This window comes from Gopherus evgoodei, chromosome 2 (genome assembly GCF_007399415.2).
Source record: "Gopherus evgoodei ecotype Sinaloan lineage chromosome 2, rGopEvg1_v1.p, whole genome shotgun sequence".
Lineage (NCBI taxonomy): Eukaryota > Metazoa > Chordata > Testudines > Testudinidae > Gopherus > Gopherus evgoodei.
This window is the reverse complement of record NC_044323.1, coordinates 112,549,381-112,565,530: the sequence shown is the minus strand read 5'-3', so window position 1 is coordinate 112,565,530 and position 16,150 is coordinate 112,549,381. Positions and strand designations below refer to the sequence as shown.

At 43.4% G+C, this 16,150-nt stretch overlaps 1 protein-coding gene and 1 pseudogene across 3 annotated transcripts in view; one reads left to right on the top strand and one right to left on the bottom strand.

Annotated features, from left to right (window-relative positions):
- Nucleotides 1-816: 816 nt before the first annotated feature.
- Nucleotides 817-1,328, bottom strand: LOC115644983 (annotated as a pseudogene).
- A 7,956-nt stretch (nt 1,329-9,284) lies between these two features.
- The window catches only part of EPB41L4B (erythrocyte membrane protein band 4.1 like 4B), a 287,983-nt gene continuing 281,117 nt past the window's right edge, over nt 9,285-16,150 (top strand). For all 3 annotated transcript variants that reach the window (XM_030551497.1, XM_030551496.1, XM_030551498.1), the window contains exon 1: nt 9,285-9,629. In XM_030551497.1, coding sequence (XP_030407357.1) covers nt 9,342-9,629 — 288 coding nt within the window. In that variant the 5' untranslated portion in view covers nt 9,285-9,341. The remainder of the gene's footprint in view (nt 9,630-16,150) is intronic.

Here is a 16,150-nt window from a genome sequence, read left to right as displayed (position 1 = left end):
AATTTGTACCTTAGATCTCTCACCAAAGACAATGCTTGTAGCCAGTCCAGTAATAAATAAAACTAAAGATTTATTAATTAAGAAAAAGAAAGGAGAGCATTGTTACAAGATTAAAGCAGGCAAACATATGTACACAGATGAGTTACAGTTTTTGGTTTTAAAAGGTGACAGAGTTGTAATAATCTGTCATCTGTGAATGTCTTTTAGGGCTAACTCAGGTTGACCCTTGGGATCTCTGCTTCTTTTTCATAAATTGCAGCACTGTGAGAGTCCTAACAGCAGAAGAGGATGAAAAAATTTCGTGTCAGCTATTTTTATATCCTCCTTCCAGAATTCAGGCTAATAGGATGAGCCCTTTTGCAAGTACCCATGAAGAGGAAATTAATAAAGTCCTAGTATTGTGATGTCCCACACTGGCCCATTGACTTTTGATACCTTCTTGATGGTTAGGAGACGAGTCCTCTTGACTAAGTTTACAGTTTCAGAGCCAACATTTTTACAGTCATCAAGCAAAAACTCCAATATTATCTCATAGCATGTAATAAAGATGTAAGTGAGATTAATGCATGCAGCAACTAACAAACATTTCATAAACACTAAACACATTTTTATGGTTAAGATAGTTATTGAACTAATACTAACACAAGTGCAACAAACTGATTTCCAGCAATGAATTTGTCAGTGCTTGGCTGTGGCCAAAGCCTTGGCAAGAGCTGGCACCTGGTCAGCTAGCATCACACTCACTACTTTCATTCTCATTTCAAATACTTCATGTGTGCCCTTGCGAAAGCAGTGGAAGTTGCAGTCTATTAGTCGTTAGCTCATAAATTTGCATATCACTGGAGTACTGTCAGTTGCAATATACATTTTACTGACTACATCAAATAAACATGCTTTCTCAGTCCCGAAGTTTGAAATGAAGAAGTTATATAGGTTTTCTAGCATTCAGAGCTGCGGAATCAGTTTCTATACTACTTTGCTAAGGGCTTCAAATATAGAATTGATCATATATGTTTGTTAGAGAAAAGCTGAGATGAATTTTCTCCAGTCTATAATCTGTAAGGTCATCAATTGCCGTCTGATGAATGCCACTTTGGATTTCAATCTTGTGATCGCCAGACAAACCATCCATTTTCTGAACAAAGATTCCAAAATTGATGTCTGTATTCACTTTATATCCTGGGGTCATGGTAAGATGCAACCTAGCCAAGGCGTCCATGTAATCATCCAGAGAATCAGTGACAAACAACAATGCCCCAATGTTTCTGAAAACCATCTCATAGTCATGGAGGGTCAAAAAAGAAGTTAATTTGCCCAGGCAAGTCCCATAGTACATTTCATCATCTCTGGTCTCCAGCTCTACTCTAAGAAGGAATCAACCTTGTCTCCATTATCTGCTAGCCCAACAATAGTATTTTCCTCCTTTGCTTTCCTAGAGCTTCCTCATTGACTGGCTCATCCTGGCCATGCTTCTCTCACCCACATGGCTCCCTGCTGAGCCAACTCCCCATCTATATGCTACTCCTTTGACGTGAATAGCCACATTCTGAGGTGAGTGGGACATTCAGTCCTTGCTATATTTTCTACTTCGACTGCCACAACAAGTGCCAATTATTTTGCAAATGCTTGTTCAGTAGGAGGTGGATTGAGTCTACCAAATCATTTTGTACAATCCTTAGACAGATAATAATGTTGTTTATTTATTCAATCACATTTGTAAAATATGCTAATCACACTCTAAGTGTATGCACAATTTCTAAAAACAACAATTAAAGTGCAGCTTTCCTTTGTGATAATGCACATTCGCATTCTATGTTCACTATCTCTTTCTGTATCAACTGTGCTGAGTTTATAAAGTTGTTAATTGACAACACTGACAGGTAAATTGGGGTCCTTCCTTCCCACACATCATCAGAGGTAGTAAGAGTTCTGCAGGTCAAACAAGATGATTATGTCGAGCTTCTAAACATTTTTTTAGATTTTCCTTCTCTGCAACAAATATATTTTCTTTTAGCCTTAGTGTAATGCGTATGAATTATATTTTCACCTTGGCTGTATTTCTAGGATTATTTCAACAAACAGTGAAACTTCCCAACTGTTTTCGTAATCAGTTAACATTGCAACATACTTTCTGAGTTGCTGCAGAATTCAGTATAGCACTGCTGTGTATATCAAAGGGGGATTTGCTATGTTATTTAGGTCTCATGCGCCTCATAGCACAAAGGGCCTTGAATTTATTTCTCTGTGGTGATATGATTAAAAGACACATATCTGCCATTAGAAAAGATCATCTGTGCTGGGTATGGATCAAGGACACATCAGTGTTTTAGCCTTTAATGATCATTTGTACATATGTTGAGTAAAGTACCTTTTAAGCTCATTTGAAGGCTATAATTAAAAGAGCACATTGGTCAAAGGTCATCTTTTTTTAATGAGTTTCTGATATTATTGCAGTTTTAGATGGTATTGAATGCTTTCATTTAGCTCTAATGATGAGATTCCTAGGCTTGAAAATAATTTTTGTGAACTGACATATAAAAATCAGTACAATAAACTGATGAAAACCTCAGCTGGTGTAGCACTCATAAACTAATTAGTGTTGGGCCTGTTAAGTAGATGGACGGGAGGCATGAAAAAACATGTAGTCAGCAGGGAACATTTTTCCTTTTAGGGACTTGCCTACATGGGAAAATTTCACCAGCTATGCAGGTACAGTTAAACCACAGTAGTTATACTGGTATAACCCTGCTTGGACACACATATCCAGCAATAAAAGTGCCCGTTGTCATCTTATCTTGAAGCACTTCCAAAGCAGCATAAACTAAACTAGAAGCTTATCCTGGAATAAGTGTGTCCACCTGAGTTACATTGGTATAACAGTTTAAATTCACACCTTACCTTATGCCAGTATAACTTCCCATGTAGACAAGCCTTAGTTCAGTATTGGATCAGTTGGAGGAAGCTTCTGATAATACAGAAGCAAAGTCCTGACCACCTGTCAGGTCATTAAAGAGTCTGTGGTACATTTTGTAAGCATAGAAGTATTAGCCCCAGTGTCCTTGCCAAATTATGATTTGCATAATTCAATCAACGGTGACTAGTGTGTGTGGGGGGGAGCATGAAGGGTCACATGACCCTCCTCAAAATACCCCAGGCCGAGGGGGAAGGAGAAGGAAGCCTAGGGGCTGGGATGATGAAGGGGCAGGGCCAGAGCTGGAAGGGAAGAGGCAGGGCCAGAACCTCTCCTCTTCTAGCCATACTGGCCGGTGTGGCACGCAGTGGCTGCATTCTCCCAGGCAGCCTCCAGCCACGCTGCCTGCCTGGGACAGTCCAGGCAGCATGGCCAGGGGCTGCCTGGGAGACAGCAGCCGCTGCGTGCCACACCACGGGCAGCGTCCCAGGCAAGCAGTGTGGTCAGAGGCTGCCTGGGAGAGTGCATTAGCGGCTCCACACATGTCAGGGGGACTGGAGCAGAGGTCCCCCTGCCAGGTTAATGTGGCATGGGGAGGGGACGGGGAAAGCGCGGGGCCCCTGGGTTGGAGGCAGGATGGGGAGGAGTCATGTGAGATGGTCACATGAGGGGGCGAAGATGAGTCATATGGGGAGGTCAGGTGCCCCCTTTAGCTGGTGCTGTTTTTGTGTCCCTCCCACTAAGTCGCCTCTCTTCATTTCAATTTTAAAAGAGCTTTTGTATTGGACTCTGATGTTAAACAGCTGCTGTGTTTCAGTGTTGGGTGAAGTGGTTCTATGTATAGTTTGCTTATCAGGGCTTTTTCTTCTTCTAATTAAATGGCTTTGGGGAATCTTTCTCGATGAAAAGTGGCATATAAATGCAACTTACTCTAAGCCTTTTTACACATAGTTACCTTTGAAAAAACGAAGAGTCCGGTGGCACCTTAAAGACTAACAGATTTATTTGGGCATAAGCTTTTGTGGGTAAAAAACCCATTTCTTCAGATGCATGGAGTGAAAATTACAGATGCAGGCATTATATACTGACACATGAAAAAAAGAGAGTTACCTCACAAATGTTGGCAAGGCCAATTCAATCAGCGTGGATGTTCTCCACCTCAATAATTGATGAGGAGGTGTCAATGCCAGGAGAGGGAAAGTTGCTTTTGAAGCCACTCCTGGTCCCTAGTCAAGTCAAAATTAGTGGTGTTAAATTTGCAAATGAATTTTAGTTCTGCAGATTCTCTTTGAAGTCTGTTTTTGAAGATTTTTTGTTCAAATATGGCTATATACTTGTATATACTTTTAAATCTGTTATAGAATATCCAGGGAGATTGAAGTGCTCTTCTATGGCTTTTCTATGTTACCATTCCTGATGTTCGATTTGTGTCCATTTATTCTTTTACGTAGAGACTGTCCAGTTTGGCCAATGTACACGGTAGAAGGGCATTGCTGACACATGATGGCATATACCACATTAGTGGATGTGCAGGTGAATGAGCTCTTGATGATGTGGCTGATGTGGCTGGGTCCTCTGATAGTGTCACTAGAGTAGATATGGGCACAGAGTAGGCAATAAGGTTTGTTACAGGGATTGGTTCCTGAGTTAGTGTTTCTGTTGTTTTTGCACATTTAAAACTTTAATTTTTGCTTGAATAGTCACTGGGAGTGGCTGGCTCACTATGAAAGTAACTTTCCCTCTCCTGGTATTGACACCTCCTCATCAATTATTGGGAGTGGACTACATCCACCCTGATCGAATTGGCCCTGTCAACACTGGTAAGGTAACTCTCTTCTCTTCATGTGTCAGTATAATAATGCCTGCATCTGTAATTTTCACTCCATGCATCTGAAGAAGTGGGTTTTTTACCCATGAAAGCTTATGCCCAAATAAATCTGTTAGTTTTTAAGGTGCCATTGGACTCCTCATTGTTTTTGTGGATACAGATTAACATGGCTATCCCTCTGATACTATAGTTACCTTTGCATTTTCCTCTTGGTGTGTCTCTGTGTACAAAGCAATCCAGAAATAGGGTAATATCAGGCATATTCACATAACTGACATGGTGTTTGGAAAGTAAACAAACATGTAACTGTGATGCACCACAGGAAGATCATAACTTGAAGGCTGTCATGCTAAAAAGCATCACCTTCAATGACTTTTTTCCAAACTAGTTTCATTGTTGTCTATGGGGTTAGCACAGTCAACAAACTCTCAAACTTAAATGACCAAATAATCTTCGTATCTTCTTAAGATCTCTCTTTCTAGTTTTATTAACTCAAACAACGGGTCCATACCATGTGTGCTTGTTGTTTGAGCCCTTTTGTGCAAGTTGCTTTTAAGGAGGACTGAAAGCTGAAGCATATTCTAGCAAAATTTTAGTCTCTCAGTAAAGACACATGACATTTTTACCAAATTACACAAAAAGAAAATCTAGCTATGTGCAATTTAAATTTAGTACTCTTTTTTTTTATAGAGCGAAAGTCTGGCAGACCAGCAAAATCCAAAAATGCATAGACAGTGACGCAAAATAAGAAAAGAAAGAAGTCTCTAATTTTTAGACTATGCATATAATACCACAATAGAATTATCTTAATTAGGACATCCAATAGTAGCTGTCTCCATTAAGAAGTGGTGTCTTTTTTTTTAAACAGCTAGACTCTTATATTGAAACAAAATACTGAATGAAATTACACAAATAGAAATATTTTTACTACATTTCATTGTTGTTTATTTGGTAATGGTTAGTACGTCACAAGTGGTTACACACCACTTACCCTCTTGGCACTGGCCAAATGCCAGTAAGGGGCTTTTTTGCAAATACTGGCCCAATTAAACTGCAGTTATTTCTACTCATCTAGTTATGCTAATTTGGTTTCCGGGGGGCTGTCTATAGGAACACAGGAATTGCTATACTGGATCAGACACATGTTCCATCTAGTCCATTATTCTGTCTCTTGCAGCGACTGGTACCAGATGCTTCAGAGTAAGGTATAAGAACCCTACAGTAGGAAGACGTCCCATCTAAGGGGCTATCTTGATTAAAATTATACTGCAATGTACGCCTTTATAGCAGCATCAGTCTGAGTATCTCAAAGTGTTTTTCAATATTGTTTAAGCGTTTTATTGCTCCTGTGAGGTAGGTGTGGAATCTCCACCACTGGAAGTTTTTAAGAACAGGATGGACAAACATCTGTCAGGGATGGTCTTGGTTTACTTAATCCTGCCTCAAGGCAGGGGCTGGAATTGATGGCATTTTGAGGTCTTTTCTAGCATCTACATTTCTATGATTCTAAGAGGAATATCTTCACTCACAAATAAGTTGCAGCCACTTTGAAGATGGAGCGCAGCAGAGGTTTAACAGCACACGGTATCACTTGAGGGCATGTCCACTCAAAACTGAAAGGGAATGTGGGCAGGCAGAATGTAACATTTCTATGATTCTCAGAGTGCTGGTTACTGAATCACCAGCATCACTTCCTGCAGCAATCAGGTTTCCTTTGAAGGACTCTTACCCACATATTGATCAGGTTCAACCTTGCATCATTTAGGAGAGCTGATAGAATCACAGTATGTGTGTGGCTCCTTTATAAAAGTACTGTTTCTCTTCAGTGTAACCACTGGACAATATTGTGTATGCTGGTAGTGAAAGTCAAGCAGGTATAATTCATATAACCCTCTGATTGATTAGGGTTTGAAAAAGATGTTCATACTTGCCCCCTGCAAAGGGCTTCTTTCTCAGGGGCTGCAGGAAGATGCTTGTGGCTCACCAAGTCAGAGCTGCCCACCCTTCCACCATGTCCCATCCCCATCCCCAACATGCTGTCTCTTCCTTTATACCAGGGATGAGGATCGTTCAGGAGGTAGGAGAGCCACAACTGCCAGATTTCTGTCACTTTAAGAGTATTTTGTGCTGCTTATGTAGTGTAAAATGGTCTTACTGGACTGGAGAATCTGCTTGTAATGTTCACAGAAGAAAGAACCCTAACCTATGACACTTGATTTAAAGATTTCTAATAATGGCAAACTTGGGAAATACAAAGAAATGCAAACTGAAGTCTGTGCAAATATAATCTCTAGTAGTACTGGATGAAGAAAAGAGACATACACTTCCCCATTTCCAGCAATGCTGCTTTAAATAACTATATAGTAGGGGGAAATATCAGCCCAAATATCTTGCTAATCCAGTGAGTGTTTTACCAGAGTGAGCACTTCAGATCTGAGCCCCTTGTGTAGTGTGAAACAATGGGAGGAGATGCAGAGCTGCTGCTACCAGATAATTTAGCAGTGATGTCCAAGCGCTTTAGTGCAAGAAAATGCTTTACATTCATTTGTTCTAATGATGAAAGGTGGATGAATGGAATTGTGCCCTTTGTTGCTTTCATAAGAAGTGATGTATTGCCAATATTTTAAACATAGGGCTTCTACAAATGTCCCCTCCTCCAGCCATACTAAATGCTGTGCCACCAGGTTGCTGTGTTTGCAGAGAGAATGGGTGAAGGATTATTCAAAACTATCTGTTTGATTTGTAGCCATAACCAAGGAAGGAAGACTGCTGTTTAGCCTGAAAAGTAAAGGAAGAGGTGGGAAATTCAGGAGAATGGCCCCCCCCCTTGGGAATTATTATTTTTTTAAAATACACAGTGATGATTCTGAAGGCAGTATTTGTATGTGTCCTAAGAACGTGATTTTTGCAGGAGTGACTTAATAGTGTCTAGGGGATGGGTACATTTAATCAGAGACAGAGACATTTCTCTTATCCTCTGTTCAATTATTTAGTGAATTTTTAACAAGGTGTTCCCAAGTGTCCCCTCTCTAGCACCACGCTGGATACAAGATGTACCATGCATGTCCTGGATCCATCCCATTTCTGTGAACATGCATGAGGTCCTTCTCAAATGGCCTGGACTGCTTTCAAAAATACTGTCTGTATGTTGTTCTTTCCCGCTGCCCTCATTTTTATTCACTCCTTTTCTCAGTTCACTTCCCTTTTTATCTCTTCCCTGTGGTCCTTAACGTTTTCTTATGTGTCTAGATATTATCTCCCCCCCCCCCGGGTTCATTACTGTTCCAGATCAGCTATGATGTCCTGCAGCTAGCTAAGCCACGGGCTCTCAACTTGAGGGCTGCACACTAGTGTCTGACGTGTGTGATAGTGATAGGGGGAAGCTGATCAACTTTATGGCTGGATGAAAGGGGGTTCTGAATCCATGGTAGGGGGAACCTGGAACGTTTTTCTGTTGTAACATGATTACAATATGTAAATTAACGTAGCAAACTGCCCTACCAGGCGCTGGCGCAGCTGTCCCTTTGATCTGAAGCCTCTGGGCAGAGCTGGGAGCAGTGTTTACTACAGGTATTGGGGCGGAGGGCAGGTGCAGTGACACGTTCTCTAGCTTCACCTGCTGCCGCTGCCGCGGCATTTTAGCAGCTAGAAGCTGTGCTCGCCCTCGCTCCTGCGGTGTGGGAGCCCCACTGGCAGAGTGCAGGGGTAAGGGGAAGAGGCGACAGCCAAGGGCCAGCCCGAGACTGGGAGGTAGGGGGAAGAGGGTAATGAAAAAGCAGCGGGGAGGAGCAAGGCTGAATCGCGGCCTAAATCACACACAACCACCAAACTCTAATAATTTCTTCGCTTCTCCCCCTCCCAACTTTGCAGTGTCAGTTTGGGAGCACACACGTCTCGTCCCGCCCCGCCCCCGAGGTCCCAGACCTCTCCCCATAGCAGCGAGGGTCAGCAGAGGGCAGCAGGCAGCTGCCTCCCCGCTGCACAGGGCAGGCGAGGGAATTTCCGAGCTCGCAGGTGAAACGCTGCGCTCGAACCTTCCTCCGCCTCCCCGGCCCGCCCGCTGCCCTCCTGTCCCTCGTTGGCCGGAGGTGGAGCGGGGGCAGTCCCGGCGCAGGCGCCCTCCCCGCGCTGAGCGTGTGCGCGCGTCCTGCCGGAGCGGGGAGCAGGTGGGAGCCCGGCAGCCCCGCGGGGCAAGCCCCCCGGCCGGCACCTCAGGGCGCAGTGGCGGCGCAGACTCGGCGGGCAGCCGGGCGGGAGCCGGGGCTAGCAGCGCCAGTGCACGGGCGGCCGCCGCGGGACCGTTCCCCAGGAGCAGCCACAGCCGCCGCCACTACAGGTTGCAGCGCGCTCCGCCTCAGCAGCAGCAGCAGCTCCCCCTGGCCGCCCCGCGGCGCGGCTCCCGCTGCAGGAGGGGCTGCATCTCCCCCGCCCCCTTCTCTGCCGGGCGGCGCTGCAGAGGGCGGAGCTGGGAGCCGCGGAGGGCTGGACCGGGTGCTTGGCTCCCGGCGGGCGGCGCTGCTGGGTTGCTCTGGGAGGCTCCCCGGGGCTGGGCGCGGAGCTGCGGGCTCGGGGGTGTGAGCGGCCGAGTAGGGCGCCCCCAGGATGCTGCGGTTCCTGCGCAGGACCTTTGGCCGGCGGTCGATGCAGCGCTACGGGCGAGGAGCTGGACGTGGAGCCGGGCGAGGAGGCGCCTTTGGGGCAGGGGACGAGCGGGACGGGGGGCTGAGAGGAGCCGCCGCCGCGGAGGGGTTTCCCTCTTCCCCGCACCCCGGAGGAGCCGGGCACAGCGCCGGAGCCGCCGTCCACATCCCAGCGGCCGGAGACAGCAAAGCGGCGCTGCAGTGCCGGGTGCTTCTGCTGGACGGGACCGACGTCAACGTGGAGCTGCCGGTGAGCACCGCGCCGTAGCCCCGCCATGCCATGCTGGTGCCCCCGTGCAGCCCCCTGTGAGTCACACACACTTGTCTGCATGGCCACGTCTCCCTCCCCAATAGCGTGCAGCCCCTTGACACGCCCCTGCCCCCCCGCGTGCGTTCCACGCACCTGCCCTCCGGGTGACTGCACTGGCGGCCCCTGTTTGCCCCTCTCCTTTCCCCGGGGAGCCCCCCCTTCCACTCGGCACAAACCACCCGCATCTGCTTTCCCCTCCTCTGGCAGTGCGTATGGAGGAACATCGCAGCTGCCCCCTCGGGAGCTGCATCTGCTTCTCACCCCCGGGACTGCCACGATCCCTGGGCTAGGGCGCTCGGGGGGGTTGTATGTCTGGTGGGGGTGTGCTACATCGGCAAGGGGAGCCGCCATCTCCTCCTCCTCCTCTCCCCCGCGCATCTGAGCGGCCACATTGTAATGGCTTCGTGCTCATATTAATGCCGTTTGTGCCCCCCCCTCCCCGGAAAGTGATGGGGGGGGGGCAATCCGCGGTGCAAGGGGCCTGGAGATGTTTGAGGAGCTGTAGTTGCCCCCTTGGGATTTCTGCCTTTTCTGTTTCCTCCCGCCCCGGTTCAGCAAGAGGCGGTCACTGCGCCCACAGTCCGCACCTGTAGCTCTGCAGGGAAAAGCAAAGAGCCGGGCTTGGCTCTGGGGTCACGCCGCTGGCTCAGGTCCCTTGGGGTGTGTGTGGGGGTCACAGCTAGTGTTCGCAGTGCAGTGCTATTCGGGGAGGGAGCGAGTAACCTGCCCCACCCCCCCCAACTTCTTTGCGGTTGCTAGCAGGCGATAAGCCTGGCTGTCTAAAGTGCAGGAACGGCTCCGCATTAGGCCTGGTAATCTCACACACCCAGGTGCACGCTGACATTTCCGACTGAAGTTGCTGGATTGCTGTGTCAGACTGTGCCAACGTTGTACCTTGTGGCTGAGGCATAATTCTCTCTTTGTCCCGCACGGGTATCTGTCTTGCGCGGGGCGGCGGGGGGGACGACTTCTTTCTGCGGTCAATACACACGGGCAGTAGCGGCGTAGGTAACTACAACGGTCCTCGGCTTCTTGTGCAGACATTTCTCTCTTCTCAGAGCTTTACCGGGCCGCATTCTCTGCACCTCTGTGAAACATGCTGCTGAGAGATCCGCTGGGGTCTGCTGCTGCCCTGACTTTAACAGAGTTCGGCTGAAAATTGAATTCTTGACAGCCCATAGTTGGGTTGATTTGAGCTGCTACAGCTCACCCAGCTCTGGGAGTTAAGTACTATGGTATTAGTTCTGCATTTCTTATAAATTATAATACATTTTGCAAGTCCTTTTTTTTGGTTGTTTTTCGGCTGTCCCTTTTTTAAATTACAAACTCTGAAGCTTGTTCCTGGCTTCTTCTTATGCCATCAGTGAGGTTTATTTCAATTTAACTATATTTGTACGTGGTATGGCTTCAGGGGTCATTTTTAGATTACAGTAGTATTAAAAATATTTAATGGCTTGCAGGTGTAAGACTAAAGATTTAAGAGTTCCACATAAATTTCTGGGAGACATGTAATAAGTACATATTCCAGAGATCCGGATATTCTCCTTTCTCCCACACACTTTGTGCAGTTGATGTTCAGAGTTTGCAATTCTTTTGTTGAGAAGTCAGTTGTAGTACCAAAATGAGAATAAATAACCCCTTTCCAATTTACACTGCTACCTCGATATAACATGACCTGAGATAACACAGATTCGGATATAACGTGGTAAAGCAGTGCTCGGGGGGACAGGGCTGCACACTCCGGTGGATCAAAGCAAGTTCAGTATAATGCAGTTTCACCTATAACATGGTAAGATTTTTTGGCTCCCGAGGACAGTTATATCGAGGTAGAGGTGTGTTTGGTGCTCTGTGAACTAGGGTAGGAGACTATATTAATATAACTTCAACAGTATAATTAATTACAAGATGTGTAATTTCAACAGTATGAAAAAAGAACTGGTTCCAGAATATTTATTTTCATTGTAAGCTTTTGACTGTTTATTCTGTGTGCACCTACTTATGCTGTGTGCACACTTAACCAACAGAATTTGGCACCATGATGGTCTGTGCTCAAGAGAAACCCAAGAGTTGGAATAGCAGTGTTGCAGGTTAAGTTTGGGGTGCGTGGGTAGAGATATCTGGGGAAGCTTGTAGGGCATCTACCTCGCTTAAGGCAATGTTAGTAATTCCTCTCTTCCTTTCAAAGTATAATCATTTTTCAAGATAGTGGAAATCTTGGTATCTCTTAGAGGAAAGAGCAAATAATGTTCTGGGTCTGAATCACAATTTATTATAGTGCTAATTTTACTTCTGAGCAAAAATGTTTTCTAAGGAAGAATTTTAATAAGAAATCAGGTAAAATCAATATATTAAGGATATACTTAACAGAAGTTTATGTAGTAAGATCAACAAATATTTAGTTCAATGCTATATTCTATTTGAACTGACATATCATATATTGCTGGCTTATTGTTAAAGATCGTGTTTATTCAGATAACATATAGTGTTAAAACACAACTGGACATGAAACCAGATCAATTGCATGTAATCAGTAATTCTTCTGTGTCTTCTGAATAAAATGAAATAATGGCACTCTCCCTACTTCTCTCCTGTTGAAAATAAAACAAAATCTTATTGTCTCAATTTAAATATTTGTGTGGTCCAATAAAGACTGAATAGCACACAGGCTAATATTGTAATGCACAAACCAAGTAAACATAACTAGCCCATTGTTTCCAAACAAAGTATGTCATGGCTATTGTGTGTTTGTCCTCAGATGGAGTATGGGACTGTTGACAACGCTCCCCTTTGCTCAACAGGTTGTGGAGGAGGACTCTATGGGAGCTCAGAATGACTGTTAGCATCTTACCTAACTCAGCAGAAGATTATTTTAGCTGGTATCTTTACCTCTTCCACATTTTATTTCTCTTTTTCATCGAACACCCAAATTGATGATTACAAAAATTATGAAAGAGGCATTGCTCCAGTTCATGCATATTGGTAACAGGTACTGCACTGCAGTTTTCTCAGTCTTACACATACTGTGCCCCAGTCCTGCAGACACACTGCTCATATGTGCATGTGCTTAACTTTATACGAGTGTCTACAGGACTGGGGCCTGAAATGGCATAGTGGAGTAAAGGGTTTTTGGGGGGTAACATTTATAACTTTTACAGAGACTGATTGGTTTCCTTGTTTTTCTGATGGAGGAAATATGTATTGTAGGGGAAAATATAGAAGTGTAATTTTATTAGCCTGCCAAGTTAACCTTTAACTCCTAAAATTCCTCCCTTAGTACAAGTTAGATTCCCTTAAACATACACCTTGTCAGACTAGTTTCAGTGATGCTTTAAGTTTTGTATTGTGCTGGCCAGCTGTCTAAATTAGACAACTGTAGGTGCTTGGTAAGGTTGACTTCAGTAATGTTCTGTGGTAAACATTAAGCTTTTGGCATAAAATTGAGACTCTGATTGCCTACTCTCTTGTTCAAGTCCTGCTAACTTTTCACTTTCTATAATCCCTACCCCTATGGTCTCCACTTGTTCTTTCCTCACTTTTTTTCTTTCTATCTGTACAAAATATTGTCATCAAAGCCATCATTCTTTCTTGTGTGCCTGATCATATCTCCTTATCAATTTCTGCCTTGAACATCTGCCCTCTGTTCTCATTTTCTTCTGTGATCAAGCTAAGGTGCTGCTGCTTTCAAATTATTTAATAACTTGGCCTATATCTCTCTCTCCCACTCTTTCATATATATATCCTCTTCCACTCTCTTTAATCTGCTCAAGCTTTCCTCATTACTGCTCTCTTTGCCTTCTGGACTTTGCACTGCCTTCAGCTAAACAAAGTAAAAAATATATTGTTTTGAGCATTTCAGCCAATTCCTTTATTAAACTTTTTGTGTAACATTTTGAGGATTACTTACTGATACATGCTTTCCCTTTGCTTTTAAATCTTTGAGACAAAATGTGTACCTTAAAAGCATTCTTTCTAAACAGAATAATGCACTAGCTAGCTTCTTAAACCCACAACTCCTCAGGGCCCCATATTGAATCTTAGAGATGCTGTTACACTTAGATATGTTGTGAAGAAGTGAGTGGCAGTTTACAGATCTGTTGCTGTGGGATGATTGCCCACGGGATGGAGAGTGTAAAATAGTGTCATTAATTCCTGTTGACCAGATATCATATGTGCACATCTGAAATCTAGAATGTTTAATATGAATTGATGTGGGAGAAGGGAAGGAGGAACCTGTATCAGAACAGCCTTTTCCTGCTCTTGCTGTATATTATTAAGCTTCAAGAGCATATTTACCATTTTATGTGTTGTCATATTGATACAGGAGGCTATTATTTGTTTGGTCTTTGCCTTGCAACTCAGCTGTTGGTGGGGTAGAAGGCTATTTGCTCACTGCTATCAAAATAATGATTTCTTCTTCTAAGAGTCTTGCTTCAGAATTCTCATGACTTAACAAAAGAAAAGCAGCTGCAGATGATGCCATACGTTTTATATATGGACATAAGGATGGAGAATAGAAAAACAAAATATATTATTGTTGCTCTGGTAGTCTGATCCTCAAGTGGAAATGAAGATTTTTAAGGCCTGGCTTTTAAAGCTGAGTACCCATAGCTTATGTTAATTTTAGTGAAAGTTGTGGATGCTCTGAACTTCTGAAAATCGGACCTACATTTTTAATTTGCTGTATTTTCATCATAAGGCTTTTTGTGAGATGGCTACTTCTGTGCTATAAAGCTCTAGCTGTCAGTTGAGGGTAGTCTGTCATAAACGTTCCTTCACTAACAGTCACCTTGCTGTAATAAAGAAATCTCTTGGATGCCAAGAATATAATTACGGAGAAGGTGTGTTGTGTGTTATAAAATGTTATATTTAGTGATCAAATAAATGGAAAAGACAAATATAATACTTTTAAATCTATGAAATGTTTTCAAGTGGGTAGCTTTTGTTTTATTTCTGTGCCTTCCTTTTTGGTACATCTGTTTTAATGACTGTTTCAGCTACTATAGCAGTGGTTCTCAAACTTTTGTACTGCTGACCCCTTTCACATAGCAAGCCTCTGAGTGAGACCCTCCTTATAAATTAAAAACCCTTTTAAATATATTTTAACATCATTATAAATGCTGGAGGCAAAACAGGGTTTGGGTGGAGGCTGACAGCTTGTGACTCCCCCCCCCATGTAATAACCTTGCGACCACCTGAGGGGTCCCAACCCCCAGTTTGAGAACCTCTGTACTATAGAAACATTTTAGAATAGAGATAACAACAATTCCTTACTACTTTTAGTCATTCATCTTTGTGGTTCCATATCCCTTTCTTGGCTGAATAATGTCATCATAGCTGTGCTAGTGTAACAATAGAGTAAACTCTATTGTTTACATCAAATGCAAATATAAAATAACATTTTGGTGTTTCAAGAAACTCTTCGCTATTGCTGTCCTCTCTTTGGTTTATTATTTGCCAAGCAGCTAACTTGATACAATTCGTAAATAGCATTGAGGAAGAAGAGGAGTCAAAATAACACTTTTCATTCCTCTACCCTTTACATTGTTTCCCGAGCAGAACTTTTGTAAAAATAAACCCCTTCATTTGAGAAAAATATGTGGTGAAACCTACTGACATACAGTAGGACCCATTGATTCATGTTTGTCTCTGAGCTGAAGAATTTTGTATTATTATTTTTAGGACCACAGTATTATTATGTTATTAAATAACGCCTTTCTTATAAAGTAACAAGTAGAGAATTAATAAATAAACACGAATCAATAATAAACCCCATTTAAACTTGTTCACAAAAAATATGGTTTCTCTCATTATAGACGTTGCTTTTTGACAACCTGATAAAAATGAAATGCAAGAAATATTAATGTAACACTAGGCTTGCATAGTTATCCATTCAAATTGGATAATGTTTAAAGTCAGTCATGCTACTGTAACTCTGCCGTCTCGAGTATATTCATTACAATAGTCTTTAATTACTTTATTGTATTTTTCTACAACCTCAGTTATGTCTGTAGCACTTTGTATTGCTCGTACTGCTATTTGCAACAAAGCATATGAACACCATCAATTGTAAAAGTGCCCATTAAAATATACAATACTTTAAATATATTGCAGCAGCAGTATAGTAAAACAGTTATAGTGAGCAGTATTCTTTGTTGGTTTAACTACATAATGATTAATTTTTCTCTTTTGGTTAGTTGTGTAAGTCTTGCTGTTTGCTAGGTGCTTTACAGCTTGAGATGATGAGAGGGATTCTGCTGCAAGGAGTTGACAGTTGAACTAGAGAACTTATCAAGTGATGTGGGAGGAAGGGGAATAATTAGGATAATGTGCTTGAAAGATGAAGGGAAGTGCATGTTGTCTTTGGTTCTCTGATGGAGGGTGTAGATATTCAGAGGGAGGTGGGGAATGGAGACTTGTAGGTGCACTTTGTAAACAATAGGTAAACATGCAGATCTGCCCTG